This window comes from Hylaeus volcanicus, chromosome 6 (assembly GCF_026283585.1).
Source record: "Hylaeus volcanicus isolate JK05 chromosome 6, UHH_iyHylVolc1.0_haploid, whole genome shotgun sequence".
NCBI classification, from domain to species: domain Eukaryota; kingdom Metazoa; phylum Arthropoda; class Insecta; order Hymenoptera; family Colletidae; genus Hylaeus; species Hylaeus volcanicus.
In genome coordinates this window covers 9,777,545-9,800,421 of record NC_071981.1, presented here as the reverse complement: position 1 = coordinate 9,800,421, position 22,877 = coordinate 9,777,545, and the positions used below count along the sequence as shown (strand labels likewise).

At 34.1% G+C, this 22,877-nt stretch overlaps 1 protein-coding gene across 3 annotated transcripts in view; it reads right to left on the bottom strand.

Moving 5' to 3' along the window:
- The window catches only part of LOC128878448 (uncharacterized), a 229,801-nt gene that overhangs the window by 142,936 nt on the left and 63,988 nt on the right, over positions 1-22,877 (bottom strand). For all 3 annotated transcript variants that reach the window (XM_054126659.1, XM_054126660.1, XM_054126661.1), the window contains exon 3: positions 22,517-22,581. In XM_054126659.1, the coding sequence (XP_053982634.1) occupies positions 22,517-22,560 (44 nt within the window). In that variant the 5' untranslated portion in view covers positions 22,561-22,581. The remainder of the gene's footprint in view (positions 1-22,516; positions 22,582-22,877) is intronic.

The window sequence follows — 22,877 nt, the reverse complement described above, 5'->3', positions numbered from 1 at the left end:
ATAGTTATATTCATAATGATAACATTTTCTTTCAATCTTATTTGTAAACTTTTTGTCAGAGTTTACGGATATTTCGTTTAATACATATGGTTTATTATGACAAAACACAACGCATCGCCAAAAAGGAACAATGCTACCAACGTATTGTAGCGTAAGGAGATCCTATTGCCAACATTTTTGTGTATCTTTTAAATTTTGTATACCACTACAACTAAAGACATTCAATAAAAAATAATTACAACTTACAATTTTCATTTACTTATAATTCATAACTTATAATTGTTCTCATATTCAGTTGCAAAGTTTCCAACTGCAAACAGGAGGTGTAGGGTAGATGAAATCGAAAATTTCCTTCAACGACTGTTATTTATTTTCAAAAATCTATCCAGGATGCAAAACAAAGTGTTCAACCATTTGGACATAATATACGCTCCTAAATTCTATAGAAGTAAAAGGTTTAAGGAGAATGTAATGGTACGAATAAGAGAATAGATAGTGTCGAATCGATCATTCCTGTTCAGTCACAGATTTTACAAAGACTGAAACGTCTGGTCCAATACAACTCGCAATTTCTTCCAAGGCTGATTTTTCAATTTCCCATCTATACTTTCTGCGTGAGACGACTCGCGAGCCCTCGCTTCTTCTTTCTCAGAGAACAAGTAATTATTCGTTCCTTTCATCCTCCTACACGACCAAGTCTAGGGTAACCTAGTTCCAAGCCAAGGGTCGGGCATCTCACTCAGTGAAAGCCATCCTACAGGTAAAAATCAATTTTGCTTTACGGTCGTTTTCTACCTCGAGTACTTTCTTCCGATATCAGTGCTCTCTGCTCTACCGGCGCGCATCAAAGCGATCGCTTTTTCTGTCAACTCTGATCGCATTCGATGTTTCTCGATATCACGAACTTCGGGTAAGATGGTCGCACGGTGATTTCGATTGCCGAAACGCTGGCAAAAACGCAATTACTGAAGTTTCTTCACTATTGAAAATTTTGTGTTAAATTCAACACAAGTCACATGTAGCAAACGATTTTTTGGTTAACTTAAGATATCGTGCTTGGGTTAATCAATAACACAAGCTCTATGCTTGATACCTCTATGCTTAAAGTTGATAACTTTAACAAAATTAACAAAATTGTTAATTTGTATTAATTACCTACATTATTTTATCATTACAGAAATTCTATACAACATTAAAACTAAATAATATAAATTAAAAAATATCTATTTACCTAAAATAAAATAGAGATAATCAAAATTTTGTCATTAGAAAATTAAAAACAATTATTTAATTCTTCTTAGTGCTTTTCTTGAAATCAGTTTAATGCACGAGTATATTCGTGACCAGTCAGCAAAGTGTTAAATGAAAGTATATGCATACACATGATGAATGTATCCACGACAACTACGTTGACAAGTGTGTTTTTTATTTAAAAATAAATAATTATTTTGAAGCTTCGTTTGTAAAACCTTTTACTTTACAACTACGTTTTTAAGGCTCTGAATTTTAACGAAACTGCGAGTAAAGTGAATTTTTTTAAGAAATAGATAGACCCTATAAGTTTTCCCGCGTTTTTCGGGCGGCTAGAAACTGTAGAGGTTAGGCGTGCGTAACGAGAACCAGTCAGAAATTTATCTGGTACACTTTCAGGCCCGAGGGTGAACGCGTAAACCAATACCGTCGAGTTGCCAACATTATACTCGATGCAGCTTACCGCGATAGAAAGTCTCTAATACACGGTACCGCGGTAGCGTTGACAGAAATGCACGTTGCTTTTCTTTTAAACGAATCTTTATTTCCAACCGCAGCGAATTACGCGCAAAAATACCAGACCACCGACGCGATCGGCTTCTACCGTGACATTTTTGTCGCATTTAGCGGTACACTGGCACGACACCATTTCGTTGTAGACATCGGTAACGTTTCTACTCTCTCTATTTGTCTCTCAGGTAGCAATACAGTAGATAGTCTAGTCTACATTATGTCGTGTATACAGATTTTACGGAATATTAATGATACAGTTGCGACAAAATGACATGTAAGACACTCCTTAAGGGGTTAGTTGCAGCCAGGAAAATGAAAACGGACATTTTCTTGTGTGTGTGAGTTTTTTTAAGGTATTAAATAATAATTTTTCTGAATGAAATGTAAATATATTATAAAGTATGTCTTAAAGAATTATAAACAAATTTTTGTTTTAAAAAAAGGTTAATTCACTAGGCTTAGGCCACTTTGTTTCCATTGAGCAAGATTTCTTCAAACTGGTATACCTGAAAACAAAAATAAAGGTAGATTTGGAGAATATATTAAACTAACGGGTCTCTGATCGAAGGATTTTGGAAAAAATTAATTTAAATCAAAGTGAAGTACATTTGAAGTTGAAGTTCAATTTTCATTATAAAATTAAGTGATTAAATAGAGAATAAAAAAAAAAGTATATAAGAAAATAAATCCTTCGATCGGAGACCCGTTAGTCTAATATATTTTCTAAATCTACCTTTAGTTTTGTTTTCAGGTGCACCAGTTTCAAGAAATCTTGCTCGCCCCAAACCAAGTAGCTACCCACGCCATCGCCTGTTATGTCGAAATGAATTAACCTTTTTTTAAAACAAAAATTCTTTTATAGTTCTTTAAGACATACTTTGTAATATATTTACATTTCATTCAGAAAAATTATTATTTAATACCTTAAAAAACACACACACACAAGAAAGTGTCCGTTTTCATTTTCCTGACTGCGACTAATTCCTTAATTTATCGTATTTCTCAAGATCGGCGAGTACATAGACTTGTACAATATATCCATTTCTTGGTACATACAGAGAAATTGCAACTGGTTCAGTTCTTTTTTAGGAATTATACACTGGTCATCTCGTAAACGAAAATGAAAATAGTACAAAAATAACATTTATTTAACATGAACTATAATAATTAGACTGCGGATGTTTATGCAAATTCATATTTTCACATGTACAGAAAAAGAATTTAAAGCTTAAGTGAAAGTTTGTCCCAACTTCGAAACGGTGATATTATTCTCGATATTTTATATACTTTTGCATTTACGGACATTTTCATACATTTCTCCATATTTTCGTTTGCCATAAGTGCATAAAAATCCGCAGTCTGATAATAATAAATAAAATATTGTGCAGGTGCATAACTATAGCATCGATTAATTTGCAACGTAATAATAAGGTTCAATGTCGGTAAAATGTCAAGTTCCTAATTTAGTTTATTAAAGTGAGCTGTTTCAGTAATGAGTAGGACTTTCTTTTTTGTATATTAATTCAAAAATACGATTGTTCATACTCGTAACGAGTTTTTTTCAAAGTTTCTTCACTAATTTGATCCCATGCTTCAATAATAGCTGATTTTAGCTCCGAAATGTTCAGAAATTCTCGATTATTTGCATAAATATTACTTGCATTTCAATACATTGACATCAAGCGTTTCATACCATGCTGTGGTTTGTCGGCTTTTATGAATTGGAGCATTGTCTTGCTGATAAATCCATGAAATGTGATTATTTGCATGAATAAAAGCCAATAAATGATTTTCAAATATTTCAATATACTCCGCGCTATTCATTACACATATTCTTGCAGTTGGAAAAGCAAATCTGAGCTTGCCACTGGAGCAGAATGTGCCCCACACGATAAGCGTGCCTCCACCAAAATTACGTTTCGAAAAGTATTTTGGTTCTTTACGAAGGTCTCACCAATATGAATTAAATCCATCTGTTTTCTGACGGGTCGGAAATGTTAAAAATGTTAGTGGTGCTATAGTTGTGCTCCGTAGCGTAGTTTAACTTTGTACGAATGGTATTTAGAACGCTTATATCAATTGTAATTATTATTGTCATCTTTTGTTAGATATCATAGCATAATAGAATTAATTTTTATGTACAAATTATATAACGAGTATGCAGAAATAAAATTCCTGCCTAGAAATACAAACCCTAATGGAACGGTCTCAATGTTTAAAAGAATCTCAAGTTCCACTTTGTTTCATTTTTATGCAGGGATCCCTATAGAGATCTTTTTGTCTCCCACAAGTCAATGAATTGCCAGCTAGCTCTGAAGCACATAGTAGTCAGGATTACTTATGTACGGTAACCATTAATTACGTTCGTCTTTCGTTGAAAACGTTGCAGGTGTGGTGGTACACTGAAATTAATGATCGATAATGTATCTTTCTTTGAAATCTTTTTCTATGTATTTCTATTTTAATTATATTATTCGAGGTTATGTTTTTTCTTTCTTTCTTTTCTTATACAGAAATAGTCCTATTCGTATATATAAATAAATACTCGTTAAATATAAATCGAATTCTCAGTTAACAAATATTCAAATATTTATAATATGGCTATATAATATGGCATAATATCGCGATTAACAATTTTTTGCTCTTGATTTTTGTATAAATGCTAATTATGTGAATTGCTAATTTATTCAGGCATTGGAGATAAATGTTATTGATTTATGTTATATTCTATCGATTGATAATAAATATTTCGTGGTATATCTACCACAATTATTACATCAGGTTGTAATTACTTATCAAATATTTCACAAAATTAAACCAGTTGTATTTTATACATGTACTTACATTACGTACACCCCCGCTCAGAAGTATGTTGACACTTCCTTAATAGAAATAAATATCTAATTGAAGTTGCGAATCTATTAATATCGATTATATCGTTTATCTTTCGATATGTTTATGTCGTATTAGCGAATATATTTTATTAATAGTTTTTTCTAGTGTTACATTAGTAAAATTAAAAATAATAGAGATAACTAGATAATGTTAAAATTTCTTTTACCAGACTTGAATACTATTAATTTCTTTATTGTAGTAATATTAGAAATTCTAATATGTAGTAATATATAAGTAAGTAATATTATCTCATTTATTTTGTAATATTTCGCCATAAATCTGTTTGATATATTGAACATTCTTTCTCAATTTTTCTATCTAAACGATCCATAGTTCCACTATAAAATTGAATATGGTAATATAGAATTTAACAACAAAAGTTGTATAGTAATAATTTACGGTCTATATTAATTATTCATTGAAAGTAGTAAGTGTCCACATATTTATGAGCGAGGGTGTAAGTCGTGTGTGATTGGTACAACTTACAATTAGGTCCGATTTGCCGAACCGTGGAATGGCTCGGAGACTGGGCGATCTCGTTTACGTTTTGGACCCAGGCTGTTGGAACGTAAATCGTAGGTTTAGGGTTTAATACAAACACGCTACAAGTATTGAATTTCTTTTATATAGACACTTCCAACCTGCATTGATTATATTCTTATTGTTAACTGTAAAAGGAAACCTTTCAGCGAGAGATCGGACAGGTTGAATACGAATGACAATGAGAACATTTAGGGCTTTCGAATTTGTTTTCATAACAGCCCGTGTTGTTAAATTGATTTCACCGTGGAAATTACGGAGCGTGATTTTCATAAAGAAAAGTAATTCACCGACACGCAGTTGCAAGTCTAGTAAAATTATAGTTTCACGTGGTCCGTAAATGGTAAGTATTTATCGTAATGGTACATTTTATTGGCTTTCACTTAAATATTTCTAACTTGTATACCAAGTTTGAAATTTCGTTTAATACGCGTCATTTACCGCTACGTCAGTTATTACCGACCATTTAAAAGAAAGTAAATTTATAGGAGAAGAATATTTACGATTAATTTGCTACGTATCGTATAATCATGTAATTCTTGTCAGTGTTGCCGAAGGAAAGTAGGTGAAATGTATTAGATGCACAATATATAAAGTTCTTAATTGCTCAAATTGTTAAATATGTGTAAAAAGTGTAGCAAATGTAAGCTACAGACACTTCTTAATTGTGCAAAAAATGGAGTATAATTTATTTGTTGAAAGTTTTTGAAATCATTTAAATAGTAATGTTATATTAAATTTGCTACGCACTTTTATTTAATTTTCGTGCAACTTCAAATTTGTAGAAAAGCCTCATAATATAGAGTAGTTTTTGTGTCCACTGCATCCATTAATTTCATGTTACAATCTGTCTCATTAAATGTTGCAATTAGCAGCAACAAAGGAGTCAAAAGTTCCTTTATTACAAACGCGTTTATACCAATGTATTATGGAATGTATAAATCACTACTGTATTGTGAAACAAAAAGCAGCTCAATATTAATACTGCTTCCCTCAAGCTTAATTACATTTCATTTCATTGTAGAATTTTGAATCAACGAGTGTATACTATAGAAATTATTATTAATTATCAAGTGGTACTCACAAAGCTTAGGTAATTTATTTTCTTAATTTGTTTACATTTTTACATTTTCTTAATTTTGAAGGAAAATTAAATCACACACAGAAAGATTACATAAACTTATTTTCTATCTTCTCAAATAAATAAAAAATTAGATGAAATTGTATTAATTTCAGCTTGGGTTATTTTATATTGTAGTTTCGTTCGATTCTCTCATTTTCAATTAATTCATCGTTAAGCCTGTTTTCTCACGCTCTCCTTCTCTTCGATACTTCTTGTCCTATCAACGCAATACTCGACGCGATACGATGTGTTGAAAAATATTGTGACGCAGGCGGCTCCCTGTTAATTTACTTTCAAGAGCGGATAAAAGCGCGCAAATTAAAGAACTCGGTTTTCATTCCTTTCTTTTATTACGCTCTTCAACCTTGACGCAATTAATTCTCGCGCAAAATCTCGCCAGACATTTCCTTCTCCGGAGAGTAATGGTCCTTATCTAGTATTCGGATTATGTACAATACAGTTACGAAGGCTGGCGAGTTCCGAGGATGGACGTAATATTAACGGCGAAGCTTTCCGAGATAATGCAATTTCGAGCGTCTGACGGGATTTTCGGTGCTGTCAATTATCGAATAAAGCGACACGAACTCTACCTGTCCTAAGTACGTGCACCTCTGGAGGGCGTTCAACTTCCACGGTACGTACAGTGCGAAACAAAATTATGGTCAACCCAACGTTTTTATTTATATTTAAATGCTTAGTCTAAGAGCAGAGCTGGGTAAAATACGTATTTTAAATAATAAACAGTAAATAAATATTTTATTTCGGATCATGCATGTATTTTTAAAAATAAAATACTTTATTTGTTGCAAACAATGTTTAAGATAATATTTCAAGTAATATTTTATTCGAAAAACACTGAAAATATGCGTGCCATAGTTCGGAATATTTTATTTATTTAATTTATTATCAACAGATAAAATATTTTTATTTTACTAAGTTATAGTGTAAAGTATATTTACTTTGCTAATCTAAAACGAACAAAGTATTTTTCCTCTGCATTATAAACATACATTCAATGTAGTTCTTCAATGAATACTTCTATTAAGAATCTTTAATAAGAACCTTCATAAAATGAGTGATGGAAAGAGATATTTCTTCAATCGCAAGAAATAGTTTCTCCATCTGTGTATCATATTTACACAGTTTATTTTCAGGTTAAGAGCTATGGAAAGTATTGAATTTTATGCTTTATGTTATTAAAATGAAACATATTTTATTTTACGTTTTACATTATCAAAATAAAATATTTTATTTGCTGAAATTTTATATCCCATTTGAAATACTATTTTATTAGAATTCTGAAGAATCTATTATTTAAAATAGTATTTAAAATATTTCCTTTACAAATACTACCCACGTCTGCCTAAGAGCCAGTGACGATTTAACTTACGTCATTTTTAAATGAAAATAACTCAAAAACCGACGTCTGGCAGCCAGTATTTTGAAACATGCAAAAAAACGAATTTACATCATTTTGAAGTGAGTGATTTTTGGTACAGTGATTAAATGAATGGTAATGAATAACAAAAAAATATTTTCAACATTCCTTCGTTGCACTTTATTTTTTTTTTTTTAAAAGTGACATGGCCATGCAAAAAAAATGTTGATCTCCTGATTCGAAAACTAGAGATTTCGGCCTACAAAATGGCTATTCCAAATTTTTTTTATGATCATTTATATGATCCCTGAAGTTTGTCCAGCAATGGAACTGTTTGAACAGAAATATTTTGTTGAATTCCAAATTAATATTTAGTACAACCACCTTTCTCTCTGTATAACATCTACTAAGCGATTAGGAATTGATTTAATCAATTTTTTAATATGTTTTTGTCTTAAAAGATTCCAATTTGTAACAATACTATTAATTCCACATTCACACATGAATAACATATTCATCGTCCATAAATATCCGAAATCTAATTATTATATCATCAAACAATATGAACGTACACGCTTGCGTACCAGCATACAATTTTTTTCTTCTACTTTCGGATTATTCTCATTGGATTTTCGTTCGCTCGAGCTTAGTTGAAATCCGTCGTCTGAACTCTATCCTTCTGTCATCTGTAATACGCATGCAAACACGAGCGACGGATTCGCGCGATCGAAGCGCAATAATTTCGATTCCGCGTAATTTCCGTTCGATAGTCCAATTTCTAATTAAACGTATGGATTCCTGAATTGCACGACTCAACGCATTGCGGCCGGTCGATCGACCCCCTCATAATCGCGCCGCGTTCAATTTCGAAGGGGGATATTGGTCGTTGGTCGTTCGACGGAATTTCTATCACGGATCGATCGGGGAACTAATAACGATAACGACCCCGTGGCGGTCGTTTTGTCCGTGAAAAGAAATTCGGTAACTTTATATCCACCGTCGCGACGGTAGGGTCCCCATTGTACCCGAATGGATTATAATTCCGAATCCCTACCGGGGATAGTTCTGGCATTTTAATAGGATTATGTTGACGATATGCGTAATATATTTGGACATTAAGGCAACCATAAAAATAGATGTGTAACTTAAAAGACTCCTTATAAAGTATCTTGCGAGACATGGTTGTCTTTATGATTGTTCCATCGTTTACGGAGATACACCCTCTTTTTTTTTTATACATTTATTTAAAGTCGCTCGAATAGCAGATGTTATTAGCAACTGTTGCGGATTTTTATATTATACTATTTCCCATTTCCATTTTCATTTCTAAATCAAAGTTATATTAAACAATCATACTGCTAGTTGTTATTTAGAAAATCCACATCAAACTAACAGTCTCGAAAAGAGGTTCTTTACATCTCTATACATCATTGGAATTTAGTTGGTATCCTAGCTCTCTTTAATAGCTTCTTTTACTACTTCATCTATACGTTCGTTACCAATAATGGCTACATGTAATGGGGTCCATATCAGTGAGACTTGTTTGCCAGTTTCTCCAATTTTGGGTTTACTATAGCTTGAATGGCACTCAAGGAGTTAGTAAAAATACCAAACCTACGTATTTTTTTAATACTGTGAATGTATTCCATCGCCTCTAAGATAACCAGATACACGCAGTTGTTGTAGATAAAATTTAAGAATTTTTTTCAAGATTTAAGCACATATTTCAATCCAAAACAAAGCGTAATTTTACAGTACGAGTATTGAACTTAATGTCTAAATTTTGTTGTTAAGATTGTTACGTTCCCGTTCTAAATTTCCTTATTTGGAGTCGGATGTGCGCACCCCGGTATTCTTCGCGTAGGCATAGGAATTCGAGACCAATGCGAAGCTAGGGCGTAGTCCTTCGGAAATCTCGGAATCGTGCAATGTACTTCCCCGCCACCCCTTGGCCTATGATTTTTGGGTATAAAAAGGGTGACGACGAAGGCATATCGGGTCTAGTCAAAGTCTAGAAAGGGTTCCGTACACGCCTGTGCGTGCTCTTACGAATTGTCGACACGAGAAAACTTAGTGAGATCGGGTTCAAGTCCCCTTCGAGCAAAATCTTAACCATACAGTACGTAGTCTACTGTTAGGCATTATTTTATCGTTGTAGTCGTCCCCCGTTTGCTCGCGTTCGTGAAAACCGAAAAGGATTAGATTCTTGCTTTGCGGAATCGAAACTACACTTTCAACTCAGTTCATATTTGTAACAACTTAGCTTATTAACATTAGTACACCGCGACAATTACTCTTATAACAATTGTATGTCCCGGTGCATATCAGAATATATATATATATATAATTATATATATATATATAATATCATTTTTAATTAGTGTTGATCAGTTATAATACCAAGTCCAGTACCCACTAAGGTACCTCGAGGTACATAAAAAACTGTTACGAGGCCTAATACTAACATTTCCTGCGGCTCCCTACGTTAGCCATACGTGGGTTCGTCAGCATATCACCTTCCTGAGGCTCCCTACGTTAGCCATACGTAGGTTCGTCCTCGCGTCTCTACCTTCCTGAGGCTCTCCACGTTAGCCATACGTGGGTTCGTCCTCGACAACCAACCTCCTGGAGCTCCCTACGTTAGCCATACGTAGGTTCGTCTCCGCGTCTACTTCCTCAAGGCACCCAGTGTTACCTAACAACACTGGTCAAGCCATTAATAAAAACCATATACCAATAGAAAAGCCCCGGCTACGCAGCCGCCCCCTCCGGCTCGTAACAAGATATATTCAAAATTCTCGTACATCGAAAAAAGTCATTCCTGAAGATTTGTTGAATCTTTGCTGTCTCACTAATTTGGAGACAAATGTGGCCGAATAGGGGAATTTTTTATATTGAATTTTAATTTATTCAAATAAAAATTAAAAATATGACAATTTATTTTATCATTCAACGATCCTATATTTTTTTCGCTGCTAAATCGCGTAACTTGTTCAACATAGGAACCGTGTAGAGTTACATTCTATTTGTACTTCGAACCTTTAATATCGCCTACACTTGTATTTTTTGCATTCGTTAAGCTTTACCTGATAGTATTGCTGTCTCACTAATTTGTCACCTTAGTTTAGTCTAGTTGGTTTTAAGGCATGGTTCTGTTAGTTTTAAGGCATGTATCTAAGTTAGTTTTAATGCGTGTACGAGTGTCTGTCGTGTATCTCCAGTACTAGCATTTAAAATCAACATGCTCCATATCGCTTTCAATATCATGTTTTTGTTCTGTAACACCTCTGATTGTATATTTTCCGACGCCGTGTATTTTTGCAAATTTTGTTGCATTTTTACCGCGCTCGTGCTCTCACATTACTTCGTATTTTGCACCAATTTAATTAAAACAGCACGTTTTCGTTTAGTTGGTATTGTTACAGTGTAAGCTGTTGGCTTCAGACTAAATTGCTGTAATTAGGATCCGTTTGGTCAAACACAGGTCAGTATACACACATTGTATGAATACAAGAGGTGTTTGGAAATCGCGTCACGTCACGTCCAGTTTCACGCCGCGGGATCCTAGACAGTGCAACTGTAAACATTAAATCTGAACGTTTGGATATTAAGTTATTCGGATAATGAGGATTCGGATACGAGCGATTCTACTATACAATCGTCCCAAAATTTTCCGAACTGTCGTTAAAACCCATTCTGTATGATAACAATTATAAATTTAAATTAATTACAAATACACTCGTAGCGATTTTGTACCGCTGTCCATGCGGTGTAATATTACAGCAAAGTCATATTCTCGGACATTGCTTGAACAAATATTGTTAATAATTAATGTAACTATTGTCAGAAATTAATTTTTAGTTATTTCAGTTAACAGATATAACGATATAGAAAAATTTTTCGTGATTACTGTGTTCGATGAATACTTATTCTGAACCGTGATTCTTATTAATATTTAATCGAAGACTAAATGTTACTATATACATTGTAAATATTCAATTAATTCGGAGATGTACATATTTAATGCATTTTAAAGTTTCAGATTATTATGCCAATGTTTTCCGAGAAAGTAGTATTTTCGAACATGAAAAGTTGAGAATAAAAAAATAAGTAATCGTGAGAGATTTTTCTATATTTTAATATCTATTGATTGGAACAATTAAAATTTAATATCTCCGACATAAGTAAACATTTGTGATACATACAGTACCATTCAGTGTTCGATTAAATATTAATAACAATAATGGTTCTGAATAGGTATTTATTCGAGACATTAATCGTGAGAAATTTGTCAATATTCTAATATCTATTGATTAGACCAACTAAATATTAATTTCTGACAATAGTTAAATTAATTATTAACAATACTTATTATTTAAATAGTGATAGGGAATATGATTTTGCTGTGATATTAGTGTTTCACGAATTATTTTCTCGATGGATTTAACGAACCTTCGAAGCGAGCGTCACGCGGTTGTTGTTCGTCCTTCCCCTTCTCTACTTCGAGAGGCACAAGCGATCCCCAATCCTCGACACAGGTGTATACGAGGGGTGCGATCTCATTCTTCGACGATCCTTCCGTCGGTATGGATCTCGCGATCGCGCGTCCGCGTCTCGCGTCCGCGTCTCGCGTCCCTCCTATTTTTGCGTAGAGTAGTTTCTCGTAGTTTGGTATTGCTTGTGGGTACCTTAGTTTAGTCTAGTTGGTTTTAAGGCATGGTTCTGTTAGTTTTAAGGCATGTATCTAAGTTAGTTTTAAGGCATGCGTGTACGAGTGTCTATCCTCTACCAAACAATTATTAATCATTTGTTCAATTCATTTGTACAATCGGGGATAAAAATAAATGGACAGTTACTGGAAGTAGGTACAGATAAAGTTTGATCGAACTAACGTAACTGTTATAAACTTCAGTTTGATTAATTATATATCCTTATAGTATGTACATTATGTAGTGAATAATTGAAGTTCATACTTGCATCTTTGTGTAAACATGCTGTAGTTAACGAAACTGATAGCTATTTAGCAGCAGACAAAAATAAGTGGACACTTTGTTACAAAGTTAACATAAGGCAAGAAATGTATACAAACATTAGGCAGAGATTACGCTTACATGCAGTGATCCCACAGGAACTTATTAGTACTAACTCAGCTTTCGTACGAGTACAAGCATTTCTAGAAAAATTTCAGAATGTCAAAAACAGAAGAAATTTCAAATCGAATTCGCCATTTAATCGTTTTAGATTGCTGTACACAATTAAGTTACCGCATGATAGCTCGAAAGTATAACGTATCTAAAAGTGCTCTAGAAAGTGCAGTAGAAAAAATTTATAAAAAATTCTACTACATAATACGGTGAAAAATTTAAGAGGCCGTGGACGCAAACGCTGCACCACCATACAAGAAAACAATTGCATCAAGAAGCATTGCAGAAATAATGGGATTAAAAGTTTCAACAAAAACAATAAAACGAAGCCTTCACGAAGCTGGATTAAGATGTTGCAAGGCTAGACGCAAGTCATACATCAATACAATTAATATGAGAAAACGTTTAGCATTTGCAAATAAATATTTGAATATGTCACTAGCATTCTGGAAAAATATAGTTTGGAGCGACGAAAGTAAATTTGAGTTGCGGCAATTAAAAAAAAAGCACAAAGTCTGGAGGAAAAAAAATGAAGTATATAAAAAAGCATTTATTACACCTACAGTTAAATTTGGCGGAGGATCATTAATGGCGTGGGGGTGCTTTTCATGGAATGGAGTTGGTACATTAGCAGAAATCGATAGAATTATGAATCCAGACAAATATATTGATATTCTAAATGAAAATTTAGAAGAAGCAGTAGTAAAGATGGGTTGCGACGACGAATTTGACTTCCAACAAGACAACGACCCCAAGCATACTGCTACGAAAACTAAAAAATTTTTTGAAGATTCCAATATTAAATTGCTTGAATGGCCAGCTCAGAGCCCTGACTTGAATCCTATAGAAAATTTATGGAGTTTACTGGACGCAAAAGTTCCATTGAATCAACGAAATAGAAAGGTCGATTTTTTCAAAAGGTTACAGTTTGAATTTGAAAAAATTGATAAAGATTATATCGAAAATTTAATAAAAAGTATTCCCCGACGTCTGGAAGCAGTAATAGAAGCAAAAGGTGGCAATACCAAGTATTAATTTCAATATGTATTCCATTTGTCACGTATTTTAGTAAGTGTCCACTTATTTTTGTCTGCTGCTAAATAGCTATCAGTTTCGTTAACTACAGCATATTTACACAAAGATGCAAGTATGAACTTCAATTATTCACTACATAATGTACATACTATAAGGATATATAATTAATAAAACTGAAGTTTATAACAGTTACGTTAATTCGATCAAACTTCATCTTTACCTACTTCCAGTAACTGTCCACTTATTTTTGTCCCCGACTGTATGTTCGTAGGTCCATATTGGACTCGCAACATCGTTCTCCACGTCGGTCACTATTACTTCATGTGATAAGTGAAGAGACCAACTGTGTAACTGGACAGAAAGGTCGGTTGCCGTCCTCCTGGTGGATCTGTATTCGAGAGGAAGACAATCGGCTCCTCCGGATCGGTTCTCTACTTCCTGCATCACGTTTAGTGTAGTCCCAGGCTCCCGGCGCAGTGCAGTAAGTCCAAAGCGCAGTGAGACGGGTGCAAGTCGGGTCCTATCGTGGCTCCCAGATGGGTGCAGAGTGTGGAGGACTGGTTCGGAGGGGTCGGTAGTCTTCCTCTCGAGAGTACAGATCCAACAAGAGGAAACGGGACAGACTGAGTAAGTCCAGTTACATGGTCGCGTCGTGTCGCGATTTCCATTTAGCTTCCATTTAGTTCAAATAATTGTTTGGCAGAGTCAGGCATAGACTTTGGAAATCGAAGGGAATTTTGTTTTCCTTTGATTTTCATCGTTTCGTACTTAGTATTAAGCTCATCGACTCTATGTAGAGCATGCATCTACGTATGTATACTCTATGTAGAGGGAGATCGAAAGAAGTTTGATTCCTTCTATCTCCGGGTCTCCAGTTGCAGCAACCTCCACGTGGTGAGACCTGGTAATCGATATTATTCGTGACGAACAATCCTTCGTCGCGAATAATATCGAGCTAATGGCTGCGAACTTGTAATAAGATCTTTAGATATAAAAAGTGTAAAAGTGTAAAAGTATAAAGTGTAAAGTGAGATTAGATTTAGATTAGCAGAAATATAATTAATTTTCAGAAAAATTCATGTGTATAAATTATGTATTAACATTAATATACTTCTATTGCAAAATGGTAGTCAATTTTCACGACAAGTTGTGTATTTAAACTACAGATCAAACTACAATATACGTACTTTCTGAAATTTCGTTTTTTTTTGCATTACAAAATTCACACATTAAATCCATCTAGCGACAAAACGCCACGAACTTTTTCCAATACCCATTATATTAAATTCAATACATATACAATTCAGTTAGTCTTTATTTTGGATGAAAATGTGTATTTATATCTTGAAAAAAATTCTTTTATTTTGGCTTCGACAACTGCGTGCACCGCCTTAAACAAATTACCCGCATCATCGACAACGAATTCGAACAAAAATGGGAGAAACTTCAATTCTGCTCAGTTTTCTAAATAAAAATGTTGTACGTCATTGTTTCTTAAATATTACCTTCTTAAAAATCCCCGCAACAAAAGAGTTTTTCTAAAGGAACATGTAAAAAAGATGTTTGTCAACCATGGCTCCAATTCAATCGACTTGCATCATTTTGCTCGGTTGAATTTGTATGCATTATTTATCTTAACCGCTCTTTCATCGAGACCATTTTGTCATTCGATCGTTATCGATCGTTGCCATCTTCCTGAAAACGATGATAAGAAAGACTCTATACGGAATACGCGGAATTGTACTAAGAAAGCAGAGGTCTCTCTCTTTCTAAACGTTTCCTCCCGCGGCTTTTAAATGAACAAAGACACCGCAACGAAAGGGCTTCCCGCTATATTTCACAGTCTTTATTCGCCAGCGATTAAATTGAAATATGCGACCGTTGACGAATAGAACGAGGTGGAAGAATGAATTCTACTGGTGAAACGCCTTTTCTGCGAGATTACGATCCTTCCGGAGTCGGCAAATGAACAAAATCCATTCGGTTTCCAAAGAAAAAGCCGTTCGGGCTTTCCATCCCGTTCTTCTGCGCTGGCTGTTCCACTGTTTCTGTGTCTATTTATACCGTCGAGATAGAACAAGATCTTTTTACCTCAATGGATGATGGACACGATTCGGAAGGGCGATCGGTAACTGGCCGAGCATGAAAAGAACCTGGAGCAGCGCTTTCCAAACATTTTTCTTTATTTCCAATCAAGTCGTAAATTAAATTGTTAAACTTAGGCGATAAATATATTAATATACAAGTTGCGCCAAGTAAATAAGTGTAACAAGTCATGACTTCACTATCAGTGCTATTAGAGAAAAAGAAAAATACACCTCCTCTTTTTTGAAGTCGGTTAAAAAATATCAAAGCAGGAAGATAAACGGTTCAAAGACCACTATATTTGCAGGACCACATTTTTTTTATAAATGCAATGGTGCATGTGCATTTGACAAACCATCTTAAAACTTTTTGAAACAAAATTAAATCAAACAATTTTTTCATACAAATAATGTCAAAATCACATCTTTTCTGTCGCCTCCCTTTATTTTTTCAATTTCGTACGTTTCTCTCAATTGATGGGTACGTCGACAACGTAATTATGTAATAAACGAGAAAATGTTTGGTTTTATTTGTTTAAGGCAAAGATGTATATAGTTCTACAGTTCTCGTAAATTCGCAACTTCGGCGACGAGAGACTGTGACCATACTCATGTACATATGTAGCTCTTCATATATAATTTTGTATTGTAAAAAAATGATTTGTTATCACCAAATAGCCAATAAAATATTCTGTAAGTTTCATAAAGATCCGCTTGATACATTCTTTATTAAAAATTCATGGAAAATGGCTTTATTTAAACGTTCTAAAACGGGCTTTCTCTTCAATTAAGGGCCATTTTGTCCCAAATCAATATTTCTTAAAACCGATCAGCTAAGGACTAGATAATTTAATGTATTAAATAAAACTTTTCCGTTTGTTCATTTCAGATAATCCAGATCTTGACAGAGCCTTCGAAAATTATCAATGTTATGTTTATTTATTGTTATTTTTTACTATAAAAATTACGATGTATTCTCCAAAATATGCTCTTCCAAATACACGAACAGTTTTTGTAAAAATATCTTTAGATATTTGAATAAAAATTCCCAAAATCATGCTTTTTTCGGCTTCGTAACTGCGCATGACCCCCTAAAAGTGATCATCTCTGATTAGTTTTGAATATTACCGTCTTATCTTATTTTTTTTGTGGGCTTGCATACAAAAGATACATTCAAGCTCCGTCAATGTTTTAGAGCATCTAAAGGAACGGATAAGACTGCAATGTGCAACAATAACCAGAGATCACCTTAATTAAGTAATAAAAACAATAAAAAGCGCTGTATAAAATGTGCAAAATGTACTGGAGAAGCGTTTGAGAAGCTTCTTCGATAAAGACAATTGTGTCCAATTGTTTCGTGAACGAATTATTTGTTTACCTTTTTAGCTTAATACTGTTTTTACGTAGAACGACGAAAGGATTCAATCTACGCATTTCCGTTAAAAGTTAAAATATACATTTATCGAATGCACGTGCGCCAATATTTTTATGAAAACAAACAGTACTTTTCGAACCGTTCATCTTCATCCTTTAATATTTTTCTCTAACAGTGCTGGTAGTGGAGTTACGACTCGTTACACTTACTTGGTCCACTCTGTAGACAGAGCTCTTGAAGTCATTCAAACTTTATCATTCATTTTCTTTCATTTCACTCTTGAATACCTTCTTCCACACGCTTTCTCGAATATAATACCTAATCAAGTAAACCATTACCGGAAATGATGTAGCACCTTCTCCGCGAGATTTACGTTTAATCGGGAGTCAGTAAACGAACAAAGTCCTTTGGGTTCGGAAATAAAAAGCGGTTCGAGCTCTCTGCACCTCGCTATTTCTCCCGAGCTTTCCGTTTCTCTGTTTCTGGGCCTGTTTATCCATCGAGATGGAACAAGATCTTTTTGCGTGAATAGAAGATAGACACGATTTGCAAGGACGGTTCGGCAACTGACCAAGCCTGAAAAGAATCCAAAGGGCGGAAGCAGACGCGCGTATTTACGCGGGCTGATAGATTCCACGCAGAGTATCGGTTGGTACGCAGCGCGACTAGAAGAGTTATTCACCCCGAATCGATCCGGCCGATTGTCGAGCCGATGAAAGCCGCCCTAAGTAGTTAATTGGTCTGCTGCCCCATACAGATACCCACCACTCTTGTCCTCGTTCACGTTCACGTTCACGTTCCCGTTGCCATTCTCATTCTCGTTTCCTCTCCGCGAGGAGCAATAACTGATAATTAATCCCTACCGCTGGCATCGCGCATAATCGGATCACGGAAACGGAAGAACGCATTCTTTTCGTCTGCTCGCTTTCTTCGATGCTGGATTAGACGAGACGGGGTCGTGAATCAAAGCGCGGCGGCGTTAACGAGACGTGTCAACGATTGTACTTGTACACAACCGATGAAACGGGTGGAACGACCTTAAGATAATTGTTTCGAGATAGTCGCGTTCGAAAGCATCATTGGAAACTTTTGTACAAGTATAATCTTACTGCTCTTACATACGTTTATAATATATCGATACGTATATCTATATATATATATATATCGTATTTTACGGACTATACGACGCACCTTAATTTTTAAGCAATTTAAAAAAAAACTAACATTGTTGTTATTAGATTGCCTTATTGGCCATTTTTTTTCAAACTGGCAGAAATTTTCAATCAAACACAAGACATTTTTATATTAATTTTGAGTATAAGACGCACCTGAATTTTGGCGGCAATTTTACGAAGAAAAATAATTACATTCATAATACTCGAGAAATGATTGTGACAACAACGCTAATTGTTACCGCACAACTCCTCTACATTCACTTTCAGGTTTTAACGAATTATATCATAGTAACGGCATGATCAATGATCGTTATTTTTTGTTTTTAAATGATTTATAATTTCAGTTCTTATAATATATAAAATTTTTAGCAGTTCCATCATTGCATTTTGATTTAAATTGAACAACTTCACGTGAAGATCTGTATGTTCAATAAGAGTCTGTGTTAAAATCATAAAATTGTGATATCGTTTTTCATAAAACTGAGGTGGTCAATTTGAGTCGAAATAGGTTTATATGATTGTTGTGGTCAAAAATTGTTATTTTCGTTTAAATAGTTTATAATTTCGGTTTTTATAACATATCAAACTTTTCACAATTTCCTAAATTGCAATTTAATTTAAATTGACAAAACTTACAGTGAAAATTTCCATGTTCCATAAAAACCTATGTAAAATTTACAAATTTTTTTATATTGTTTTTCATAAAACTGCTCACATGATGGATATTTAATCAAAAAACAATCAAGTGAAGTTTGATTATAATTCAGCTTTAAATAAATCAACGGAGCAATTATTTCAAAGAGGGAAACCACATTAGGAGGTCAAAATACAAAGTATTTGTCGTCATTTTCTTTTCTTACAGAGAAAAATTTTCTTAATTTCTTGTTTAACTTGGAAAATATTTTAGGTATATTTTAAAGTACATTTAGTAATTTTTTAAATTCATTTCACATAGAAATCTGTGAGATTGGAATTCTGGAGTTCACAATTGTTATCCAAAATCAATCAAAGGTTTTTTTTTTTTACATTATTAACAGATCTTCTAAGAATATGAATTAAACTTTGGCCAAGAAAGTTGGAAATTTAATTTTTCAGACGTATTCAACTTTCACGTTTCAAGCATCAATTTTCACCATTCTTTCGTGCAGCTTTTTGCAATAAAAAACATACTTGAAACAACGATATCATTCCAATTATTCAATTTATATTCAAAATATTAAAATAAAGTAAACGTGTATAAAGTTTAAACAGGATCGGTCAAGTAGTTTTTGAATTGTCATTTCTACGAATTGGAAAAATATTATTTAAAAAAGAAACGCCATATCACAAAGATTTCTGTGTGAAATGAATTGAAAATATGACCGAATGTAATTCAAAACGTATCTTAAATATTTTCAATGTTATTAGAACATTACGTGAATTCTTCTCTGTAAAAAAAAATGTATTGCAAGAAACACTATACTTGGACTTTTAATGTGGTCTCCTCGTGCAACTACCCTCATCTTCACAAACAAAGCGAAGGGTCTTCGCAAAGAGGTTCTCAGATTTTATTTATTTAATAAAACACAAATTATAGAGCATATTAAGTGAAGAAATTAGTTCTGTGCCTTTCTGAGATAAACTTCCTATTTATGAATAAAGAACAATATAATTGTAAAACCAAATGCCAAAACTGTCTATGTATGTTTCATTAGTATGAAAGTTGTTATCCGAATGTAACAAAATAACGGATATGTATGTCCGTTTTAATTAGAATTATGAATAATTAAATATGAAGGCAGAGAAATACATTTGCAATCAATAGAAGAACAACGATAAGCAAAACTTGTACATTTAAGTAATTGTAGTGGTCATCAAGTTGAAATATGTAATTGCTACAATTAATGTAAGAACTTTTTGTAATTTATATAATATATTAATACATATTTATATTAAAATTTTAGCTTCAGATGACGTAAATACAGTTCAAAAATAAATTAAGAATAAATTAGAAATCGTTTAGACAAATCATAATTAATGATTTTCGAATTAGACAGTTGTATATTGTAGAGTTCCCTTACACCTTGACAATTATTTTCAAGCATACAACGGTATAAAAAATATTAACTTTCGTAGTATTTACTGTGAGAAGAATACCAACATTAAAAATTCGGGAATTATTGATAACGGCACATTAAAAAGCGTAAAGTACGATAATAAAAAGTAATGTAGCCCTTTCCTTTCTATCTCCTTTCCCCTATCTCATTGTAATTTGCAATTGACCACGGTTCAGGATAAAATTAGTCGATTTCCGAGTGTCTCTCTAGGATAGCTAATCAGAAACTCCGTAGGCAATGCGACGTCGTGATTAATTTTTTCTAACCCAAGGAGACATCGGGTGCAGATAGCGCACAGGTTCTATCCATGCTAGTACAATACCGCTTACGACGCAAATTTCCTCAGACGTGGTCCTCGATTATTCATACACAGAATCACGACGGCGCATCCAATCGAGACCACCTTTGATCAAAGATGCTCCTGTCTGACAAGACTTCAGCTTTCCATCGAGCTCGGAAGGTGGGTGTGGAGGATTCACAATCGAAGAGAAATCGTATTCGGCTGCTTTTTCGTTTATAACACGGATCTAAATTTCTTTGGGGCGGTTTTTATATCTGTCACCAGAGGACAAGTTACAGGACAGATTTAAAAAATTGAGTGGCTACAATACTGTCCGAACAGAATTCACGTGAAGACAACAAATTTTTGTTTTGACACTAAACATGTTACGACCGGTGAAATGATCGTTTTCAAACGTTTGTACAGAAGTTCTTATATATAATATATAAATTATACTGTGTGTCTCATTCTCGATGATAGTATTAGGTTGTCCCAAAAGTTTTTTCCATTTCATTAATAGGTAATACATACACGATATTTTATGTCTAATGTTACATTATTGAATTGCGTACGATTCATTCTGTTCCATTACTGTTACAACATTAACATCTAAGAAATTAGGATGTCTATTTATATAAACACTGCTACAGAAAATAACTATGTGCAAGTCACGAAAGAAACTTTTGGGACAACCTAATATATTGTAGTCAGGCGAATTTAGCAATTGTTGGATAGTGTTTGTGTTGTTTTTGGCTAATTGTTCACGAGTAATAAGTGCATTGTGAGCTGACACATTATCGACATGGAGAATCCATTAATTGTCTTCCCACAATTCTGGTAGGTTTTTGCAGAAAATAATGTTGAACGTTTGCTTTCGTTAAAGAAGATTTACCATAGCATTTCTGCAATATTTCTAACATTTCGGCACGTTTAATTTCGTTTTTCACACAAAAATTGATGCAATCTCGTTGTTCAATGATATTTTTCATTGTAAAAATGCTGTGATGCAAGAAATGATTTTACAACAGATAAACAGCTACCAAGCAAAAACTAATCTTCAGATGTTGTTCAAGCTCAGGATTGATGTCAATGAAAGATGTACCAACGTGACAGAAAGAAAATTATATATAGGATCGGACTTGCATGGGAAGTTTAAATTGAAAAGTCTCGAAAATGATTGAATAAGTTAGTATTATCCATATCCAATCGTATAAGGCAGAGTCATAAGTAGTCTTATCGACGAATTCTCTGGCGAACTTTGAATAAAATACTATGTTTCCTTCTTGTTCCGAATCTCTTTCTTTGCGTTGCTTTTACACAACCTATCTCCATCGCATCCAAGCTCTATTCTATCCAAAGTCCTCTGGCGAACTTAAAATAAAACGCTATATTTCCTTCCTGTTCCTGATCTCTTTTTCTTCATTCCTTTCACGCTACCTATTTGTATCGCTTTGGTGTCGAGTCAACCACAATATCTACTCAAAGATGACCGCAATTTCTTCTATTTCCGGCTCGCAAGAAAGTTAATCGTTGCACGACCAACCTTTCTTCGACGAGCGAATCAGCGTGACTATTAGACATCGAGAAACAGAGCGCGTAGATGCGCTTTTGCTGGGAATTTACTTACTCTGGAGCAGGATTTCTCCAGCGTTGCGTTCCAAACCACGCCATCAGGCATCGACCGCCCCTGGCCTGAAACATGCGAAGTACTCTATAAATTTCGGTCTTACGCATCGACTAAATGGGGATGAAGCAGTGGCGGATACAAGGGGGCTTCTCTGCTAACTAAACCAGTATCTGTTAGGTGAATTTTCCACGGTCCGATGGATTCCTTTAGTCTCTGATAAACCGAAGTGGAAGAGTCATCCGAATGTTTTTTAACAATTTTATTATTTCTTTCATTATTCCGTATTTTTATGGTTTTTGTTAGCTCTCTCCACCTCGAGCTCTTTTAAATTCGTCAGATAGGAGAAGCGGAACGCTAGGTA